Source organism: Leptidea sinapis, chromosome 9 (assembly GCF_905404315.1).
Source record: "Leptidea sinapis chromosome 9, ilLepSina1.1, whole genome shotgun sequence".
Taxonomy (NCBI): domain Eukaryota; kingdom Metazoa; phylum Arthropoda; class Insecta; order Lepidoptera; family Pieridae; genus Leptidea; species Leptidea sinapis.
The window spans coordinates 10,370,760-10,394,429 of record NC_066273.1 but is presented as its reverse complement, the minus strand read 5'-3'; the positions used below and the strand labels follow the sequence as shown (position 1 = coordinate 10,394,429).

Genomic DNA, 23,670 nt, shown 5'->3' with positions numbered 1-23,670 from the left:
ACGCGACCGAATAGGTAAAAAATCTCACACTTGGCACTCAGGCATGCGTAAAAATTCAATAGGATTTCAATTCATCCGTGAGTTTCATTTGATTTAATTAAATATTGAATTTATACAATAAGCCTAAAGCGGTAATGTATGGAGCGCTGGTCTACTGAGCAGGCCTAAGGCGCGGGCGGGGAGTTATTTTGGACACATCGCGCTGCGTAGAAATGTGATTGAATACTGGTTCTGGTTTGTTTTGTATTCTGAGGTCGTTGTATTTCAACACAAGCAAAGCCTTACCCATAGTTTCTTGTTGCAGCTCCAGTTTGTAGGCGGGGTTGTCATATGGCGGCAGGGAGGACTCGCGAGGCGCTGAGGGCCGCGCTGAAAGTAACGTGCAGCTAATTATATTTTGTAGAACGTTCGCGAAGATAATAGTCTAACCGCTAAGCCCGGAATTTTTCAACAATGACACTTCAAGTTGAGTTTAATAAAACTCAGTTTTAACCGATTTCAGAAAAGGCGGAGGTTCGTCCATAAGTCCTTTTTTATATGTTTGTTATTTTCGACTTTTGTTCGACTGAGTAAACCGATTTTGATCATTCTTGGAGTCAGTGTCAGCCAAGGTAGGTTTGTAGTTATAGGTGAGATGTGCTTGAGTCGCACGCGCAACTTGTAGAGGCGAGAGGCGAGAGCGGAGCCGCGGCGGGAGGACACAGATTACAAAAATAACAATAATCGTAACTAGAATTAGATCAATTAATTAAATTATATAAAAAATAATAATAAAATAGTGCATATTATACCTATCTAATCTTTTTGAAGTCGGTTGTTTTTTTGTTAATTTTTTTTACGTAAACAAGTTCAAATGCCAGTCTTGATCTCTTTTATCTTTATTTTCACGAAACTCTGGCTTCTGAAAGAGCATCACAAATCAGCCAATGTTATGTTTCAGTAGACCAAGCTTAGAGCATGTTATTTGTTCGGTGTTAACCAGTGTTTACTGTAATGATCGGTGCCAAGATTAACAAAGTTTTACTAATACTTTTTCAGCGTATTGACGTATACTGTTTACTAAGTTTACAGGTCATACAAAATAGAATTTATCAAATACCTGTCAAAACTGTCATCGATAAGTATATACAAAATCATTTTTTTTTATGTCAATTCTATTACGATAAACGACAGTGACAGCTCTTTAACGCAATCAAATATGATGAATGTCCGAAATTCGGCAGTCAGCATTTAAGTCCGTTAAGGATATAACTGCGATTAGTTTTAGTTTGTGTTGGTGAAATCCGAATTGAATCTGTAAACTAAAAAAAAATACTCCTGTGAGTAAGCTTAGTAAAAGTGTTCTAATCGAGATCTACATCTATGGTGAAATCGGAGCTATAATAAATCCAACTCGTATTTGTCTATGCCTAAACTAATTCAGCTATAATGAACAAAAAGTGATAAGAAACTTAACGGCCGCTTTTTTTACAGATTCACAACAAAAATGTTTTTTTAACGGCACTTTCACAAGCAGATATCTCATGTTTAAGGAGCTTACCATGTTTCAAATCAAATCAAAAATCATGGAAATTACAATAATGTCAAAAAAAAAATATTATTTAATCTACCGCTACTTCGTAAAGGGTTGAACTAATGAGAAGAAGTAGCAAGAAACTCATTGCCACTCTTTTATATCTCCAGATTTACATTTCCATCGATTTACAAATCATTTCAATTACAATATAATATGTAAAATGATGCAACAAACATACTCAAACGTCAAATAGTCAATGCCTTACACGAGTAAGTCAAAAAAGTAAATATAAATTAATACAAAAGTTATTGAGTACAGTAGCTGCATCATCCACACATACCATAAATAAATAAAGATATTCTGTTAGCATTTTATAAGCGATTATAAAAAAAAATATAAATATATAAAAATAAGTTTATTATTGTATATATTTTATAGTACATGAAAGGTCAGCGCAAAATATTAAAAGTCATAATATCGTCAATTCGTGCGATTACTCTGGTGTTGCAGAGTACCGATACACTAAACTAGTCGTGATAATTTCTTTATAGATAAAATCGTTTCTGATAAATATACGTAGTCGCAGGCGGGGTCGCTTGAAAATATCGCCAAAGAAAATTTAAACACTACTTTCAAATATCCCGAAGAGCGGCCACGCACGTAACGATTCTTTTCTTTTATACCTAGAATAGATCAGTGGTGCTATTCACGTAATTTCAAAATCTTTGACGTTAAGTTCCGATTATTTTATATAAACGTTACACAAAATAATTAATTATTATATTAACGTTGATATTAAATGAATTTACTAGACAGTACAAATACTGGTGAAGTTTTAATATGAAGTAGCTGTAGAACTGTATGTTAGTCCAGGGCAGTACTGCTACTACGCTTATTTCTGAGGCAAAATATTTTTTTTGTATACAATAAAAGACGAGACGAGCAGGTCGTGAGGATTCTTGAAAAAACCCTAAGATTCTGAGCGTCACTACAGTTGCGCTTGTCACCTTTGTTGTACCTTGAGACATAAGATGTTAAGCCTCATTTGCCAACTTATATCACTACCTACACATTACTGCTTCAGAGCAGAAAAGGCGCCGTAGTAGTACCTATAATCTTGCCGGTAAATCTCCCATTGGAAATTTCACTAAGTCGCCTCTTACGGCACTCTGGAGAAGAACTGGGCAAATATGTATGCACGCAGTTGAACTGTTATGTTCTGATTTGAGGGGCATCTGCACATCTTTTTGAGCAGCATCTTCAGCATTTATTCGCAATGTAAACAGTTCTCTCAAACAGCTGAGGTGAGCGAGTGCGAGTTACTGAATGCTCATTTGTCGAATAACTATCACACAAACGACCTGAGATGATTACGGTCTATAGATCGCTGGCCACAAAGTGGGTGCAAAAAGACAGGATATTTAATAAGTGTATTCACTTACGTGTGATAGGCACAGATCTTGGGCGATGTCTTCGGACCACCACTAGCAGTAAGAGCACAGAGGATAGGGCTCCAAGTGCTGCTATCACTCCCACTATCACCAGGGCCCCGTAGTAATCTCCGTGTGGGGCCCCGCGGCTACCTGCAATTGACGACGCTTCTATTTCATCTGCAAATAACATTAAATGCATATTACACTCTATGACTCTTATGAAGTAGGTTCTAGAAAATAAATAATTATGTTCCTAAATTCAAACAAAAAAATTTGTCAAGGTTAAAATACTGTAAATCACTTACAATACAATAGATCATACTATACTTTAGGAATGGAGGAATTGAAGCTGTTAATTTAAATATATTTATTTGTACAACAAGTGAAATAATTATAAAATGGAAATGTCCAGGTGAGTTTCTTGTTCCCGTTATATTCAGGTCTAAAATAGTCTCTTCCGAATGGATACAACATTCAAATTTGAATAAGTATCACTAAGCAGTAATGACTGTAAATTAGATTATCTTTCAGCGTCTTTAGGAAGCTCAAAAGGAACTCCTGAGTCCCTACCGGATAGCCCCGTTGATGGGGCCACCGCGCGTACTTACGATTTCAATATCTACACGGGTAGTGAGACAGGCATGGATACAAGAAAGTTGTTCCTTAGATTTGTTATTGTATAAGGTCACCGGCGAACATATAACATCAGAGGATGATATTTTAATGGAAGACATGGATAAAGGGATCAGAAGCGACGAAATCTGCACACAGATGCAAAGAAATCTGCACACAGATGCGGAGAAATCTGCACACAGATGCGAATAAATCTGCACACAGATGCAGAGAAATCTGCACACAGATGCAGAGAAATCTGCACACAGATGCGAAGAATCTGCATACAGAAGCGAAGAAATCTACACAAAGATGTGGAGAAATCTGCACACAGATGCGGATAATCTGCACACAGAAGCGAAGAAATCTACACACAGAAGCGAAGAAATTGCACACAGATGCGAAGAAATCTACACACAGATACGAAGAAATCTACACACAGATGCCAATAAATTTGATCAGTAGGCATTGGGCTAGCTTGAAACACCTGGCGACCCTAATATGAGGTAAGCTTGAGGTACGCTTTAAAGAGGGGCTAATGACAAAGTTCCATAATGGTCTACTGATGTTAATTACAAAAAATACAAGATATATACTTACTGTCAATAGGTTCCGGTGAATCTGATGACTTGGTGTAGATCTCCAACACGTTGCTAGTTTTAACTTTTCCATTCGTCAAGAATAACTCCAACCATACACGACATCTGAAATATTTTCGTGAAAATTAAGTCAGTGCTTTCTAACTTAAACTTAAAACTTAATCTTCTGGTAGTTTATAAGTTTACGTTTGTTATTTGAAATTCTACAAAAGGTGTCATTTTTATTTTATTTTATATTTATTTTTATTTTCATATCTTTGGGATAACAAACAGTTCACATAATACATTTTACAATTTCAAAGTACAGTTTTAAATTAATTTCTACTGAAAACCCACATCGTTATCTACAGGTCGATTTTATTGTGTTACTAATATCTAATACATAATGAATAATTTTTTTTTAACAATTATTAAAGTAACAAGTACATACAATAAGAAGAAATAATAAACTTACTTCGAGTTAGGCTCAAGACCAGCCAGGGTGATGGCTGGTGGTGAGTCCCTCGTTGCTAATCGGAAGTCATCATGTTCCTTCCTGTTGGCCCCACAGGCATGCGCTGCTCTATAGACACGTACCCAGCGCTCTCCCGGGGATGGAACTCCACGCCAGGTCAGTTCCGCTGCCTCTGAGCCCACCACCTTAGCCTCTACTGTCACTGACCAATTGTAGGGATCTAGGAGGAAATAATCAGTACTTTTTAGATAAGAACGCTATTATAGATATAATTTCATCATAGTAGTATTGGAAATCAATTAATTCCTTTTTTAATGGCAATATGTGATTTAATTACGCTTCCAATAAATAAATAAATAAATAAATAAATAAATAAATAAATAAATAAATTACGTATATAATTAGTAGCCTTAAAAATGTGTTAAACCAACAACAGCATGGTTTTATAAAAGGAAGATCAACGGTTACTAATTTACTTGTTTTCACTGACTTCTTAACTGATTGCATGGACGGTGGTCAACAAATTGACGTTGTGTGTACAGATTATACCAAAGCTTTCGACCGCATAGATCATAGAATCCTTCTTCAGAAACTTGCTGGTCTTGGTATTAGGGGTAACTTATTTAGATGGTTAAGTTCGTACGTAAAAAACAGAACTCAGGCAGTTGTTTTAAATGGCTACACCTCCTCATGGATCACGATACCTTCTGGAGTTCCTCAGGGCTCACTCCTAGGTCCTTTATTATTTATCTGTTTCATAAATGACATCGATACATGCTTTCATCATTCCAATTATTTACTTTTCGCTGACGACATGAAGATATTTCGGCCTATCAACGATATCTATGACATTGATCTCCTTCAGGAAGATCTCAATAGACTAGCAACATATTGTAGTAATAATAAGCTTTGGCTTAATATACCTAAATGTCTTTTTATATGTTTTTCCCGTAAAAAGCTAATCATCAAATTTAATTATACTATAAATAATCAATTTCTATTGCGGGTCGATTGTGTCACAGATCTAGGTGTAGCTCTTGACTGCAAGCTAACTTACGAATGTCACATCGACAATATTGCAAATAAGGCATCACAAGCACTTGGGTTTATAATACGTTCAGCGAACTGCTTCAAGAGAATGAAAACATTAAAAATTATTTTTTGCGCTTATGTTCGTAGTCATTTAGAGTATGCTAGTCAAATCTGGAATCCGGTATATATGATACATAGTAAAAGAATTGAACAAATACAGAAAAAATTTACGAGATTTTTAAATTATGAGTTCAGAATTCCCAAAACAGATTACAAGACTCGGTGTACTCGATTTCATCTCCTACCATTAACACTCCGTAGATCCATGGCTGATATTACGACTATTATGAAAATTGCTCAGGGTAAGATTTACAGTGCAACCTTGTTATCTAAAATAAACCTCAATATACCGTACCAACATTCTAGAAAAAAGAATCTCCTCCATATTCCACTCATGCGCACAAACTATAGATCACACTCCTTTATACCACGTACTTCGTATAATTTTAACAAACTAAAATCATCCGAAATAGATCTTTTTTGTTCCAGTTTAGGTAGTGTTAAGAAACATATTATACAAGATTATTTGCAAGTCACAGAAAAGTTATACAATGACAACATAATATATGTATACTTTAAGTCAATTTAAATTGCAAAAAAGCGTAGTTAACTAGTACATAGTAATGCCTTTAATTAGTTTAAGCATTTGTAAAAACGTAAAAAAAAATACTATTTAATACCTATTTGTGGAGGCTTTTAATTGGCCTATATATAAACATGTAGATATATGTTTTTGTATTGACGGCTGTTAGCCACCCTATGAAAATAAAATAAAATAAATATTAAAAATGAATAAACAGTTCTCGTACTGATGCTACCCACATTCGTACAGATTCGTGAGCACGCTTTTCATTGGATGTTCTGAAGCTCAAGCAAAGCCGACAAAGCGCTCATTGGCTCATAGTCGAGACACGTGTCATCTATTGGATCAAGACTTGTCTTTCAGCTACCGTACCTATACTTTCACACAATTTGTATTTACAGTGTAGGTACTTCTACTACCAATTTCTATTTTTGCTCGCATCTCGTGCCGCGAACTAAAGTCCGGCCGCCAAGCAGGAAGAATTTCGTACGTTAACCTTTATTACCTGTCTCTGGCAGAAGTCTGCGTATATATAATACGTCTTGCTCACTTTAAAAGATTAACAATCCCTGAGGACAGCAGCCATTGCATATGTGCGAGCGAGACGCATTATATTTACGCGGGAGCGACAGGGACAGGTAATAACAGGTTAACGTACGAAATTCTTCCTGCTTAGCGCCCGGACCTTATAACTTAAAGAGCCAGATATATGTATAATTATTATAGTCTGATATACTGAGAGCAAATTTTTTCATATTATTTGACTAACAGGTATAGAATGTGGTAATAATTATGTGGAACTTGGCACTATTTTAATTTATATAGATTTCTTAATTTTTAACATTACACGCTGCTTTGTAGATTAAAACACATATTCTTGATAATGTAATGTATGTTCATAGGCACATAAGTGAATTTGCTAGAAACTGTCATAACCATAATGTTAACACCATGATCAGACATAAGCTTATAATGCCTACTACTTGGCTAAGTCGAGTTAGTAAGTCTTTAGTGGGGCGATTTTATATGCTTTTACAACAAGATCCTAGAAAATGTGCAAAACATAAGTATTACGTTAGTCAAAAGAATTGTTTAAAACGTATGTGTGGTAAAGGTTACTATAACATAAATGACTTTCTTAATGATACCACAGATTGGAAATGGAGTGACCGCCCTCAGGCTATTAAATTATATGTTTAATTGTACAATATTACTTTGTAAACATATTTTTTGATGAAAAAAAAAGCCCGCTGAGTTTGTTGCGCCCATTCTTCTCAGGCCTGAGGCATTCATTTGAAATGGGTGGTAGTTTTTGACTTTCAATGAGTGATGTCACATCCTATTTTGAATAAAAATATTTGAATTTGTTACATACCGATATAAGGTGCGGTAGTAAACTCGACATGTCCGGGATCAACCAGTTCAGTGGCTGAGTGGGGAGGTGGAATGAGCACCAGTGCAGCTTCGTATCTTGTTCCAGGTCGAAGATCTATCAGCTCAGCCACAGACCTGCTGTGGTGCAGCAGTTCCGTCATACCATATATTGGTGTTCCCACAGGACGATACCTGGAATCAGTACAAAATGTTGACTAAAGGTAATGCTGGATGAAGTCACCAGCTATCGACGACACCTAGAAACTTGGACTCAAAAAGTATCTGTTGCGACACTTCAGAATTCCCTCCTATGTGAAGCGTCTCACCCCAGGATCAAAAGGCTTTCTTTGCATTCAGCTGCTGCTTTAACTGACGGCTTTAAACCTGAGTCTGCCACTGATTGGTGCTACAGAACTTAGAGTGAAGATATCCATGGCAGTCTATCACTTATTATAATGTAGTTTAAGTGCAAGTGAATAAAGGTTTGAACAGTACAACAGACAGACAGTTCCGTTCAGATATAGCCAAATTAGTAAGGCGAGATGGTCGTTTGGCCTCTCATATATAAAAAAGCGATGGATCAATCGCTGACAATGCAAAAGAATTTTTGTTAAGACTCTGTAAGTTTTCACACTTTTTCTCTCATAAGCTACGTAATAATAGGTTTAAGGGTAAATGTATACAGTTTTATAATAAAGGCCTAGCCATTGTTCAGGCATTATATATAAATAAATTAAAACGACTAAAAAATAGCTCTGTCGTAAATCTTACTACCCCACCTCAGAATATCTAAGTGATCGGAAAGCCTGGCACTAGATTATGTTTATTTTAATTAATAGCAATAGCATGAAAATTTAATGCCTTTTATGCCTTTAGAATTTGGTTTATAAATAAATACCAGTGGTTGTAACTATCGGTGTAAATAATGTTGAAACACAGAAATCACACATTTTAATACCTACTTTAAATTTAAAAATAGACATACTCTTTGTTTTGCTAAGGACTGGGAGGACCAGAGATAGATCAAATCTGCAACCCTTCAAAATAACCAACCAATGCCGAAAGATTAGACGACTGATATCTGAATTGAAATGAAAATATACATAGCGTTGAGTGTGAACCTTAATAATTATTATAGTAACTCTGGATTGTCATCATATTTATTAGTTAAACTTTGACACAATGCGTTTGGCAACACTTATGCCAACGTTCAAAATGACGATTAAATTAGAGTAATCCAAATCTCTTTTACCCTGCTATTAAAATTCTTTATGATCCGCAAGAAATGCTTTGGAATAAGAAACGTATAATTTGTTATGTTGCTGCATGATCCTGGCATACACAAAATTGCTGGTTATTGTTGTATGCTGCCCATTCCTTCTTCTGTAGCTCCATTATACTTAGAAAATATTATATCATATTAATAAATTAAATATAACTAAAGGTAAACATTTTTTTATGTTTTTAAAGTGATAACCCTCACTTCTAGGATTAATATACAAATAAAATTTGAAAATAAAATATAACAACAAATAAATTTAAAACTATGTTTAGATAAGCAAGAGTGACATCTCAAGTCAATTTCCTAATATGCAAATATTGGGGTTGAGCAGGTTATCAACTGTAAAGTAGATCCTGTAGATGAAGCCACAACCTGAAAGTTGAACAAATCATACAAGATTTTATGACGAACGTCACTCGAACGGTTAGCTCAGTTGGCAGAGTACGGATCGCAAAAGGTCGTTGGTTCGATTCCCTGATCATTCATAAAATTTTGTTTTCAAATTTTATGTGTGAACTAAATGTAGCTTACTTACCGTACTTGTACCCCGTCAATAAATTGAAGCTCATCTTCAGAGAAGTGTCTCCAACTTAGATGTGCCGTGGTATCATTCACATCAACCACTGTCAATTTACTGTCTATTTCCCTTCGTTTTTCCCCAGGATGCTCAATCTATAAAATCAAATCATTTTAATTAATTTATACTAATCGAAAACATATTATATTTCTAAGGCAATTGTTTTTGTTATTGAACAACTATTAATATTCATAGATTCGTGGAAATATATATTATATAGTACATTTAATTACGAAAACATTTGTTTGAAGTTTAATTAGTCAAAGTCAAATAAACTTTATTCAATTAGGCTTAAGCGAAGCGCTTTTGAATCGTCACCATAAGTATTTCTTTTAAATTACAGAATCTACCACATGTTCGGAACAAGTAGAGTTCGTTAGAAGAATATACAAGAAACTCAACGGCCAATCTTTTCAATGAAATAGAGTATTTTACAATGGCTGTAATATACATAATAAATAAGTTTGAAAGGCGCTGCATCCAATATATGAATCGTGTTTAAATAATATTAAGTATTTCATGAAAAGTATAAAGAATAAACTGTATTAATAAAAATTTTCGTATATTGGATGCATCCACCTTTAGAGCTTGAATTCATTGTGTGTATAAGGATGCTTGGTGAACACGATGGTCGTGATTACTGTCACAATGATTAGTAATCGCATCTAACAAATACATTCAACGAATTTATTAACTATAACAGATCGACCTGCCACTACAATAAGCACCCGTTCTGGCACTACAAGTCGACACATGGACCAGCCATCGTTCCCTTCGTACATATCAGAGGCGACGAATTAAATGTTTTGAATGAAATTTTTTTTGTTGGAAATAGATTTAATTTTATATACTGTTCAAAGATCTGACTAAAAGTGCACAGATTCTGGGAACATCTCATTTATTATAATTTTTCTATTATTATGATAACCTATGATTTAAATTTGCAAAACAGATCTGAGTATCTTTACCCAACATCTTTAAGTAAACGAACTGCCTATTTTGACTTGAAATCTAAATATGCAATGCTATTTCTTGTTCTATAGTTTGAGTAATATATAAATACTAGCTAATGCCCGCGACTTCGTCCGAGTAGAAAAAGGGTTTTAATAAATAATAAGTAAATTTGGAATGGAAGATTATCTCACGTCCTATTCCAGTTCCGGTTCCCGTTTTCGCTCCCGTTCCCAACATATTATATAAATCTCATTTCGAGGAAGATTGCTATGGCAAACTAAACCTACTATTGGTATAGTTATGGCTGATTGATGTGAATTTCAGTTTTTCACGGATTTTTATTTATTTATTTTTTCATGGATTTTTCAGGATAAAATGTAGCCTAAATCGGTTCGGTAGCTCCAGCGTAAAAGCGTAACAAACAAACTTACATTCACATTTATAATATTTGTAGGGATAACAGTATTTAAATACCTACCTTTGGCGCATCCAGTGTACGAACAGTATATATTTCGCTTTCAGGTTCAACTGGGAGATTGTGTAAGAATAACTTTCCGCGAATTTTGTAAGTCGTTGAAGGTTTAAGGCCAGACAAACGAAATTCAAGCCGGGGAGTTGTGAGTATCTCGTCCGCTGGAGCAAATACTTGAGAAAGCCAGTGCGAGACATCTTCATCGCTGAAAAAATATGTATTTAATGTATTAATCCATTAATTTAAGAAAAAGCCTACTTAGTGATTTTGATGTTCCAATTTGCTAAATTATTAACGTCGACGATACAATATGCATCTTATTGAAATTCTTTAATGCGAAATAGTTATGAAACTGTCGTTACCGCTCGCTTGTATTTCTGAAAAGGATCGTTTGCTCTCGATCTTTTATCAATGTTATGATGCAGAGTTAAATTCGATATTCATCACATTATTAGCATATCAGATATGTACTGCGTGCTACTCGAATTGTCCGGGATACAGTACTCTGAGAATGACTAGATCACATGGCGTTGCGTAGAGACGTCGCTTCATTATGTGCCTTCTACTACATTTATCTCGGGGAATGGTTAGAAGAGCTGTTTGACTTGATTCCTGTCGCCAAATTCCACCTTCGCACGACACGCCACAAATTAGAATCAACAGTGCAGTTTTCAAGGAACTTTCTTCCACGTACAACCGGAATGAGCTTCCTTGTGCAGTGTTTCCAGGACGATACGACATATGCATCTCGTAAAAAAACCTTTATAAAAGGCCGTCAGCGCTCCTGTGATTCTTCTGGTGTTGCAAGAGAATGTGGGTGGCAGTAATCATTTAACATAAGCCTACCCACACGCTCGTTTGTCCCTCAATTAAAAAAGACTATAAATGTCTATAAGTTATCGACATCAAAAAATATTGTGCAGTGATAGATAAAAATAAAATACGGTAAATAATTACTTACTCAGAATCTGTGTATCTCAAATCGACGCTCCCTCTTAATCCAACCAGTACAGAGGGTAAGCCAAACAACATCTTTATAGTTGTAGAAGAATCGGCTTGCAAAGATATAACTGTTAGTTTCTTATTATCCTCATATCCAGGCAAAGGAAGACCTGGAGGAAGGCCAGCTGCCGGATCCAGAGGATTATCAGGACGGTGAATATTATTTTGGTCATAATCTTGTATATCCTCTTGTGGATAATGATCAGGTGGCACAGTTGGAAGAAAGGGAGGTTGTGTATTGTGTTTTACTGGAAATCCGGGAGATAATTGACCTGAAAATGAAGCTTATCCTTAAAGACCTCATTAATGTTAAAATAAACGTCAGTTGAAATGAAAATGAAATGAATGCATGAAGTGAAAGTAAGCATCTATCTTTAGCAGTCAAAATTAAAGAAAATAAGTGTATCCTGCAAGAATGTAACGGTGATGCAATAGTTCATTTCTGTGTCTAGTTGTGAAGTTTGTCAAAGTTGTGATAAGTATTCAGAAAGGAAAACGACAAGGCAAGGCCATTTTACTGACCTGCCGCGGTCACTCGATTCTTTTCAGCAGATCTTCCAAGGTTTCTATTTACTTCAGATTCAATTTCCATTTGGTTTAACATATTTTCGAGATCGAGTGGTGAATATGTAATATCAGGTTTATTGCGATGCTTATTGGAATGGGGAATTGTTGCATACATTTTTGTATTTGGAAGTGCTTTAAGCAAGTCGCCTTCATACTGATTGGCGGGTTTATAAAATGAATGAACATTTCCTTCTTTCCATGTATACTGTTTACCCTTAATACTCTCTAAATCTTTATGATGTAACACTGTAACGTGTTTATGTTTATTGTTTTTTAATGTGTCCAATTGCTTCTTTGAATTAACCAAATGTTTATATGCTTTGGCCATCTGAGATATTATAGATACATTGATGGATGGCTCAAAATACTTATTTTGAGTCGAAGAGTCAGATGTGTCATGGTATTCGCTAGATTTTCCAGGTTCACTGAGTACGATTCTATTATAGAGAGGTGAATAAGAATTGTAATGTAATTGAGATTTTGGATATTTTATATTCGATATACCATCAGATTTAACATAACCAGTTTTTGAATTATAAAATATTTCGTTCTGTTTATTATTCAAAACTGCTGTTTTACTTTTTATTTCTGGCAGTCCTTTGTACGGGCCACTTAACACCCCAGCTGAAATTTTATTTGATTTTTCAATAATGGTTGGTTTTACAGGGACTTTATTTATTCCACTTTTATCTTTAGTTAATAGATCTGTATAAGTATTCCTTTCTGAAAATTCGTCACCTAATCTAAACGCTGTGATATTGTTAATGTTCTCATACGAATCTGAATTCTGTTGCACTATTTCGTAAGAAGAATTTAATGGTGATGATTCTAATGATTCTAAATACTTTGTGACGCTTGATTGTGGATGGGATGATATTTTAAATAAATTTAAAGTCGCAGGATGTAATCTTTTTAAAATATTCATTGATTCTGTTGTATATGTTGGTTTGGGTATAACGTATGTTGATAATGTTGGTATTACGGGTGAAATGGGCGTTATGTAGTTGTAAGATGATGCATAGGTTTTATAAGCTGATGTATTCTGGAATCCAGCTGCAAGCAATGATTGATGAATGATTAAACATGCAATGAAGTCGGATATAAATGATTATTACTTAGTTGATACATGCAATAATTATTAAAATGAATGACTTAAGAAATACCTTATTACAGTTGAATATATGACACATATAAAGTACATGCACTTTAAATTTAATTATATAATACAGTAATAAAATTAGACTGTTCAACTGGCAGCCAATTTATTAACCGAGGGTTCCATACAAGATATAAATGAAATGTTAAAAAATCTTATAGATGTTTCGTGAAAATTGTCCTATGTAGGTACTACTATATTAGAGCACTGCGATAAACCTACATACAGACCTACACTATATTATAGATCACGATAACATAAAGATATGTATGAAATTGGTTTGTTACCGTTTGGCACACATCCCCATTGCTTACAGCAGTCTTCATCAGATATATTGACGGGTGCAGGCCTATGCATCGGGGGACACCGTAGCGTCTGAGGTGGTAGCGTTGGTAGAGGGCTACAGGCCTCTTGGCAATCTAGTTCTCCATTCTCACAGTAACAATGTTGCTCACAGCCAGACAGAGATGTGGGCACCTCGCTCCAGTTAGGAATTCTAAAATGATTATTCGATTTATATTAGTCAGACAAACTCATTCGAACCATTTAGACAACTTAGCATATTTGCTAGAATGGTCATCCTAAGACCAACAACTTAAATAAATTAAAGCTGCTCAAAATGAGAGATCTCAGGGAACTGGATCCCGGGATCCAATTAGATCACTTGGCGTTGCGTAGAGACGTCACTTCATTGTGTTTCTTCTACCGCATCTATCATGAGGAGTGTTTTTTTATTTCTGTGCCAAATTTCACCTTCGCACGACACGCCACAAATTACGATATAATCTCAAGCATCTGGATGTGTGGCTTTCCTCCACAGTGCAATTTTCAAAGAACTTTCTTCCACGTATAACCGAACTGTGCAATGAGCTTCCTTGTGCGGTGTTTTCAGGACGATACGACATGGGAACCTTCAAAAAAAGTGCGTACACTTTTCTAAAGGGGCGGCAACACTCCTGTGAGTCCGCTGGTGTTGCAGGAGAATGTGAATCAGTGACCCGCAAGCTCTTTTATCATCTCTTCCATAAAATAAGGCTGCGTGCTATCTACTACACTGTTTCTTCTGCATGCCAATGATATGCTGCAAATCAGCAGTATTCATTGCTATGCAGACGACAGCGCAGGGCATGCAACCTACACCGACCGTGCCAAAATTTCCCGGGATAGCGCCGACGAGAACCGCAACAAACTTGTGTCTGAAATTGAGACTATGCTTTACAAGGTCTTGGAATGGGGCTGACAAAATTTAGTCCAGTTTAACCCTAAGGAAAAAAGTTTTTCATTTTCATAGATTTTTAAAATCATCTTATTTTTTGCTTAAAGAGTAGCAAATGCTCATTGGTCATCAATTAAAACATTCACTACTGTCTACTATCGATTTAAATAAGTTCTATGTTTCTAATGTGGTATCAGGTATATAAGATCGAATAAGGTCGATTAATAATGACTATATTATATTTTTTACAATCCCTAATAAAATGCCCACAAAATACCTTAATTTATTTGCGGTATGCGTGGATCGATGCATTTACTGTACTTAATAATTTTTGATTTTACGTTTTATTTAAATTTTCCTTTTTGTATATTTACCATTACTTTATCATTTCCCTAATAATCGTGTAAGGCATTACTTTTAAGTATTTGACGTAACAAGTTGAAATGATTTATAAAACTATGAACTAAAATTATTTAAAAAGATATTGATTTAAAAGAGTGGTAATAAGTTTCTTGCGACTTCTTCTCATTAAAACTCAACCTCTTGCTAAATGGCAGTAAATATAAAAAGAAAAGAAAAATTGACATTCATGAGTGTAATTTCATTGGCCTACATGAATAAAGTGATTTTGATTTGATAATGAGCTAAGTAAAATAGTTTATACATACGCTACTCCTCTGAAATAACATGTTCCATCGCTAAGGCATCTCGCAGTCCTTGGACAACAGTTGGGCGGCTGTGGAGGAGGGTTGGGCGCCCATCGCACGCAGCTCTTGGAGACCAGTTCTAGACCAACATGATTAGGACACACCAGAGGAGCGCACTCCCTTTTATTTGGTCCAATACACTCGCACAACTCTGAACATCCTATATGAAACTCTTCACCTAAAACATATGTACATAATGTGTTTATTATTATAAATAAATAAATATTGGAAACGAACTATTTGCGGTCAGATGAGACGAAAAATATTAAACTTCATTTTATAATACTGGCTGTACCCGCGACTTCGTTCACGTTAACTAGGGTGCATTTGTGTGAATGTTTATTTTTAATGTAAACCATGCATACAAAAACTTTTTTTCTGTGTTCCACGATTTTGATCCATACAGCCTAAAATGCTCCAGGCTACGCTAAAGGCATTAGTAAAAGTTTCATGAAGTAGTTCTCCAGTAGTTCCAGAGACTAGCGTTACCATAAACACACAGCAAGTTCTTAAACCTGGTATTTTTTAGTCTAAATAATATCCTATATTTATAATTTTACTGGCCAAATTATGACCAATTGTTACTATAGTAAATCAAAAATACTTACCCACTTCATAGAGATGTCCGTCAGAGTAACAACCAATTTTAGATTCATTGATATCTTCAACCGGAACCTCATTACCATCATCTGATGTCGTGATACGGAAATTAAATTTGGTGCCAGTCTCTTTTGTCTTCAATACATAATCTTTCCCACCTTCTAGATCTAATATGAGATTAGTAAACTTCAATTCCACATCTTTCCACGTTTCGCCTCCATCGCTGCTTAGTAACAAATGGATTGGATCTGCTGTGTTGTTAGGGTGTATGAGATTTACTTGAACACTGTTGTTATGTAATACTTTAATAGAGCCAATTGGTTCGGGAAGTACTAGTGGCCGAAAGGTTGTTTTAGTCATCTCCATAGAATCTTCATGTTTTATATTCTAAAATCAAATTTTATACATATGAAATTGTTTGATTTAAGCTAACTTTATGAATAAGAGTTAATGCATATGCCTTGATTTAAAATTTAATTAAAACAATGCGAAATTTTATAAGATGATTTTCTATAATCCTCCCACAAGATGGACTGATAATATGGTCAAAATCGCCGGAATACATTGGATGAGGGCAGCGCAGGACCGATTGTGGAGATCTTTCGGGGAGGCCTTTGTCCAGCAGTGGATGTCTTCCGGCTGATGATGATGATGAATGCGAAATTTTTGCCAATTTTCGAAAATATCTATTAACTGACGATAATTGTATCGTAAATCATTTAATACCAACTACTGTGTTATCTTTCATAATTAAACAAAAAAAACGCATTGTATAATTAGATATTCAAATGGAATACTGTCTGTGTGGAAAGGTTTGTTAATTACCATATTTATTATGTTTACCACACTATAGTGCGTATAGCAACATCTTCATACTTTGAAACTTTGATAGAATATGATAATGTTTTCAAATTCCGTCTAAATAACAATTTGACAGATGGCTGGGTTGGGTAGCGATATAAAAATCCGTCAGTTCCATTTTATACCACGGCGGTTCTCTTTCCGCACATACTCTATACTTATTCAAAACCATTAGACAAATATAGACCTTATTGCTTCATTAATTTGACCTTTAATAATACTAAGGCTGGGGTCTAGAGCATACTTAGACTTTGCTCAGACTTTACTTTCGTAAAACTTAGATGAGTGTGATAAGTCTCACGGGATGGGGACAGGTGAGGCAACCGCCCATGTAAATCCGCAACATCAGGTGTCAAGAGATGCGTTACCGGCCTTTAAGGTGGGAGTACGCTCTTTCCTTGAAGGTCCCTAAGTCGTATCGGTTCGGGAAAACAGCAACCGGTAATTGGTTCACAAAGTGGCTGTGCGAGGCAAGAAATAACTTGCAAAACGCGCGCTTGTGGAATGCCAGACGTCAACGTGATGCGGATGGTATTTTGCATGTAAAGGCCGGTGGTGGTATTCGGCCGCTGGAATCAACCCGAACAGCTCCTCTGAGCACTTCCCGTGATAAATGCGGTAGAAGATGCAGAGTCGATGATTCGAGTCGCTCTTCATTGTATGCGGTCAAATGGAAGAAGCTAGTACTCGGAGCATCCGCACAGAGGTGAGAACAGTACTACAGTTTGTGAGGACGATTTTGCGCCTAGTATACTTAAATTAAAGTATGCTTTATAAATCTCAGCCTTAGTAATTGTTTGCAGAACTTACCTCAGTCGGTGGCGTGGAAGACATGGTGGCGTTTTCAAGAGGCTCTTCGTGCACGTCTTGGGAAACGTCACATATTTGTATCTCGCAACAGGCATCGTTAGGATCTTGTACGTTAATACATTTATCAGATGGCGGTAGTCGTGTACATCTAGAATATAACAAACAGTTTATTGCGAATCAGGAAAGTAAATCAGTTTAGTGAAAGTCACCTCTACTCCTATAACCGCTGATTTTGAGACACAGGCGAAAGAAATTCCTTCTAATGATATTTATTATTTTTTTATTCAATATTCCTTGATGTTACATCTCTAGGCAACTGTTCCATTGAATAAGACAATTACTTTTTATAAAAAAAAAGCAGTAAATGACGAGTTAAACTCACACAGGAAGAGTTTTTAGATTTTGTAAAAGAAACAAGATATGGCGCTATAACAATATGAAAAAACTGTAAATTTTTATTACGCGTTTTTCGCCCATCGTTTATCATTCGGCATTACAGTCAGCGCAGATTAGGAGTGGAGTTGAATCATTAATTTCAAGTACCTAATGTTTTCAAATCATAATTTTTATTTAATAAAAAAGTAAAGCATAATATTTATATAAATTCTTTTTATATAACTAAAATATTTAGTCATAATAGAGAATATTGAAATTTGGGTTTTTTTTTAATTTCCATAGTTTCATGTTCAAAAATGTTATGCGTACGTATGAAATAAAATAAAAATATTGTTATTAGTACGACGGGACTCACGATATACCAATATTTTATTTATTTGATGCCGATATTTCAATCCAATCTTCGTGAATTAGGGAATCAAAGACCAAAACAAAAGAGACGCCACGTGGACAGATTGATGTACTATTAGTGTCAATGTGTCAAGAGTTTCTCGCCGCCTCCGCAGTTTCGCCGCGACCAGGATTGGATCGAAATACAGGCATTAATAAAATATATATCGTGAGTACCCGACATAATAATTACAATTTTAAAGTTCCGCGATTATAAAAGTTAAATAAATAAATTAAAAATAAACAAGTACCTAGGTTTGCATGAAATCGTAGACTTTCCTTCACAAGAGCACGTTTGCTCACAACCAATATTCCACTTGACACCGACTGGATACGTTTCATTTCCATATCTGCACATTTCTAATGAAGATGGTTTTGTTTCTGAAAATATATGGAATTATTAAAAGCTGTGTAAAAGGTAAACTCTTAGATAGTTTATACGTCTAGATAGAATCTCTTGCTGTTAGACAACCGATAAAAAATGGCCAGGAAGATATAGTGTGCGTGAGCTACGTCTTACACTCGCGATTTGTATGACACTTTGTGTAAGTGTGCGTGCATTGCTCAAAATAGAGGTTAACTGTCAACCTCAATATTTTTCGAGTTTTTCAAAGCTGTCAAAGTCTGTCTAGACGTATAATTGATGTAAACAAAAAGCGATATACGCTATCTCTCTCACAATAAACCTTTTCATACATCGCATTTGAGTTTATGGTACCAGGTTCACATAAGTGATATAGTGATTGTGTAATCCGTCTTAAAAGTAATGGATTATGCTTCTTTTATGTCTTGGCATCATGTACCAAGACCTCAAATTTAGTTCAGAGACTTATACAAAGCTTCACAAGAAAGTGACACTATCACACATTGACTTTGAATATACTAGCCCATAGACAACCCGACAGCCCGATAATGCGTGACCTTGTGTGTGCAAGAGAGATCTTCCTCTCTAAGCGCTTATAAATCTATGCTCTCAATACATGGACAACATGTAGCTATTTTAACCAAGTCATCCCACTACATACCGCATAGGGATATATTTAAAAAATTGGCATGCATTCTTTTTTTTTTAAATAGGTCGTAAAAATATCAATACATATAAATAAAATTGGAGTGTCTGTTTGTTATATTGAAATAACCGTTTTTTACTACATGTATATGAATATGTATACGGTATACACCAAAATAATATTTTTTACAATTTTTGTCTGTCTGTCTGTTTGTTCCGGCCAATCTCTGAAATGGCTGGACCAATTTTAATGGGACTTTTATTGGCAGGTAGCTGATGTAATAAGGAGTTACTTAGGCTACGTTAATTTTAGAAAAATACTTTTATTTTATAAAACTAAAGTAATGTTCCAATGTCCAAGAAACGGTTTAACTCTAAAAATAATTAATATGGCAAAACAACGTTTTCCGGGTCAGCTAGTATAAAATATTTGTCGAAGAGCACAATGAATTTAGACCACAACAACAATTGTTTTATTTTATGAAAAAAATCAGATGAAAACTTATTTCATCTTACTTTATTAATCTGGAGAAAGAAAATTTGATTTAATTTTGAACCCACCTCCACTAGAAGTGGAACATGCCATGATTGAACAGCATTCGTCCACCGGTGACTCAAAACAAAGGGGATCAATAATCCTTCTCCCGCGAAGAATATATGGGTGTTTGCACCTTGGTGAACATTCGAAGATACCTCCTGGCATGCATTCACAAGTCTCTTCACAACCACGATCCATTTTTTCTCCCATCTTTAAAAAGATATTATATGGGTCAAAAATTATTTTATTTTATTTGGGAAACTTACAGCCATTTTTACAAATTTTACACAACAAATAGATTAATAAATGCTAATTACAAGCTTCCACATATGTTTTTAAATTGTATAATTATTATTAATATGTTTTTATCATAACAGAAATTTTAAATTTAAAAAAACTAACTGTAGTTTTAACTGAATATTTCCTAACCTTATAAGAAACTCCATTTTCTTTGCAGTTTTCAACCTCTTCAGACTTATCAATGTTTAAAAGTGGATTGAAAGGTGCTTGTAGATTCGAATAAAATTTATCAGGTATAATCTTCTTGTCTTGTTCGTGCCTCATCAATTTTGATGGTTCTTCATCATCAGCCTCCATATTAACATCACTTAAATCACTTATACTTTTCTTTGGTTCTTTTAGATGACTTTGATTGTGAAGCGCGTTTGCAAATTGTTGCAAATCGTCTACATTTACATTTAGCAACCGGGCTTTAGGTTTCATAATAGTATCTGAAGCTACATTTGTTTCTGTTGTAGTTGTGAAGTCTGTTTTGTTTTCTGTGGTTACGTCATTATTTATAGAAGTCGTTCTGGTTACTGGATCCGGAGGTGCATTGGTTGATACTTCTTCTATCGTCGGTGAACCCGATGCGTTCAATGTTAATTCGTCATCTTCATTTACAAGTCTGGCTGAAAAAGAGAATTATTTGATGAGATTATTAAACTCGATCAATCGAAATCCTTCGTGCACATTTCATAATTTGATTACTAATTCTAGTATCATGTTTGGGGCATTTACTAATCCCTACTATTCGAATTGAAATATTTTTATTCATCTAATTTGGAAATGAATGCCTCAGACCTGAGAAGAACGGGTGCAGGAAACTCAACGGGCTTCTTTTTTTTAATTTTGATACAATCATATTTTCAATTTAAGTAGCCTGACGGTGCTCGCTTCATTCCCACTTTTGTATTAAACATTTTAACAATTTTTTCATAAAAAACATATACATCGCCCACAAAATACTTACTAACTCGACTTCGCCGAGTAGTAGGCAGGTAAAGTTTATGTTTGTTCCTGGTTTTATGGTTATGACAGTTTCTAGAAAATGCACTTACATATTGTGCCTATGTACATGTCACGAATATATTGAGAGGCAACACTCACTTTGATTCTTTTGGCACCTTCACCAGTGGGAGGCTCTTTTGCACAGGATGCCGTCTAGATTATGGGTACCACAACGGCGCCTTTTTTGGCCGTGAAGCAGTAAGGTGTAAGCATTACTGTGTTTCGGTCAGAAGGGAACCGTAGCTAGTGAAATTACTGGGCAAATGAGACTTTACATCTTCTGTCTGTCCGAGCGCAATCGTAGTGCCGCTCAGAATTTTTGGGTTTGTCATTAATCCTAACGGCACTCCATTGTAATGGATAGGTCGTATCAATTACCATCAGTTGAACGTCCTGCTCGCCTCGTCCCTGTCTATTAATGATATTAATATCGGCAGCATTGCCCCATAGCAATATATCGTAGGACATAATACTATGAAAATAGCTAAAGTAAACTAGTCGCACCGTATCTTTGTCAGTTAAATATAGTAAGTCTTGTCTAGTGTTAAACCACTAGACAAGACTTACTATATTTGAGACCAACTACCGTGTCTCCTTTATTCGAACGAGCGTAATGTAACCGATCAAGACGGCGAAATCTCATTCATTAGTCATAAAAACAAAGTAAGCAGCATGCCTAAAGGAGTATTCACTTTAAAAATGATATCGTAACTAAATATTTATAATTTCGATCATTTCACAGCAATGACCACTGAAGTCGAAACTTGGTCGATTACTACGGACCCGTTACCTTAAATAGACATAACAGTTATTGAACCGATATAAATAGCCGATACAAGAATGAACTTACTATTGTCTAAACAATCAATCTGATATGATCTTAAAAGCGAGATAATTACTAAGAATTTTATTTACATTATTTTATCAGCAATACATTCTAAAGTTAGTGTAGTTATTTTTAGATTCGCTGTCAGCTAAGGTAAGTTTGTAACTACTCGTACATACATAGTTGTTATAAGTGAGATGTGCTTGTGTCACACGCGCGACGTGATGAGGTGAGAGGACACCGAAACAAAAAAATGAAATAGAAAAGTAAAAATAATTGTAGCTACATTTTATTAATTATTATGTTGTAGAAGAATACGAATTTTTTTCACTTTTTACTGCATATTATATTTGTTTGGAAAAGTTTTATTTTAAGTTTTTCTGTTATCTATCTTGCTGTATATTCGTCATATATGTTCTTCTCTCTCGCACACTTTGTCTATACGCAAGATTATTTCTCAAAATAGACGTTAGTTTTAAACTGAATTTGTTTCAACGTTTTAACAGCTTTCTAAGATCTAAGCCGTTTTATTTATTACTAGCTGACCCAGCAAACATTGTATTGCCGATATTAAAATCGCGATACAAAAGTAACTGTTGATCGTAGATCAAAAAAAAATAAAAAAAACATCAAAAATTTATTTATTTAGCATTTTAGTAAATAGTATTTGAAGGACTTCCCTTTTAAGTTCGCAGAACCTTTGTTAGGGAAGACCGCTCTTTCCAACGGATAAGAAGATGAGAGATGATAATAGATGGGTGAAAATTTGAAGTTGTATGTATTTTTTAATGCTGACTCATAATCAAACAAATTTAAAAAAAATGTCAAAAAACAAATTTCGTGGACCACCCTTAACATTTAGGGGGATGAAAAATGGATGTTGTCCGATTCTCAGACCTACCCAATATGCACTCAAAATTTAATGAGAATCGATCAAGCCGTTTCGGAGGAGTTCAATGTTTAACACCATGACACGAGAATTTTATATATTAGATGACCCAAAAATCGTACACTTTTTACTCCTTATTATATTTAAATCGAAAATCTCTTAACGCAGCCCTAGCTCATAAGCTTATGTCTTACGTGCTTGATAACTCATAAGTAATCGAGCACGTAATACATAAGCTACTGTTGCATAAAAGTGTTCTAAAGTATCCGGCAAGTGTGACGAAGCGTGACCGAGAGACACTCACAGTTCAATGATTTCTAAGGAAATCATTTGCCAGGATATCCGAAGCTTAAGACGTATCCTGCAGACACGAGAGAACGGTATTATGCGAATATTGCGAATTTAATGCGATTTATCCGGTTTTGTATCTTAACGCAGCATTTCCTCTAAAATTCGATGCTAGCA

The 23,670-nt window shown here is 35.1% G+C and overlaps 1 protein-coding gene across 2 annotated transcripts in view; it reads right to left on the bottom strand.

Moving 5' to 3' along the window:
• Positions 1–23,670, bottom strand: part of LOC126966130 (putative epidermal cell surface receptor) — a 65,363-nt gene that overhangs the window by 4,785 nt on the left and 36,908 nt on the right. Inside the window, exons 3-17 of one of the 2 annotated variants that reach the window (XM_050810057.1) lie at positions 20,630–21,111; positions 20,224–20,410; positions 18,905–19,034; positions 17,868–18,015; positions 16,205–16,583; positions 15,558–15,774; positions 13,961–14,169; positions 11,910–12,222; positions 10,955–11,153; positions 9,481–9,617; positions 7,665–7,855; positions 4,615–4,834; positions 4,162–4,265; positions 2,959–3,126; positions 286–369 (exon numbers count right to left, since the gene is read on the bottom strand). In XM_050810057.1, the coding sequence (XP_050666014.1) occupies positions 286–369; positions 2,959–3,126; positions 4,162–4,265; positions 4,615–4,834; positions 7,665–7,855; positions 9,481–9,617; positions 10,955–11,153; positions 11,910–12,222; positions 13,961–14,169; positions 15,558–15,774; positions 16,205–16,583; positions 17,868–18,015; positions 18,905–19,034; positions 20,224–20,410; positions 20,630–21,111 (3,168 nt within the window). The remainder of the gene's footprint in view (positions 1–285; positions 370–2,958; positions 3,127–4,161; positions 4,266–4,614; positions 4,835–7,664; positions 7,856–9,480; positions 9,618–10,954; positions 11,154–11,909; positions 12,223–13,960; positions 14,170–15,557; positions 15,775–16,204; positions 16,584–17,867; positions 18,016–18,904; positions 19,035–20,223; positions 20,411–20,629; positions 21,112–23,670) is intronic. The other variant, XM_050810058.1, reaches the window with a different exon arrangement.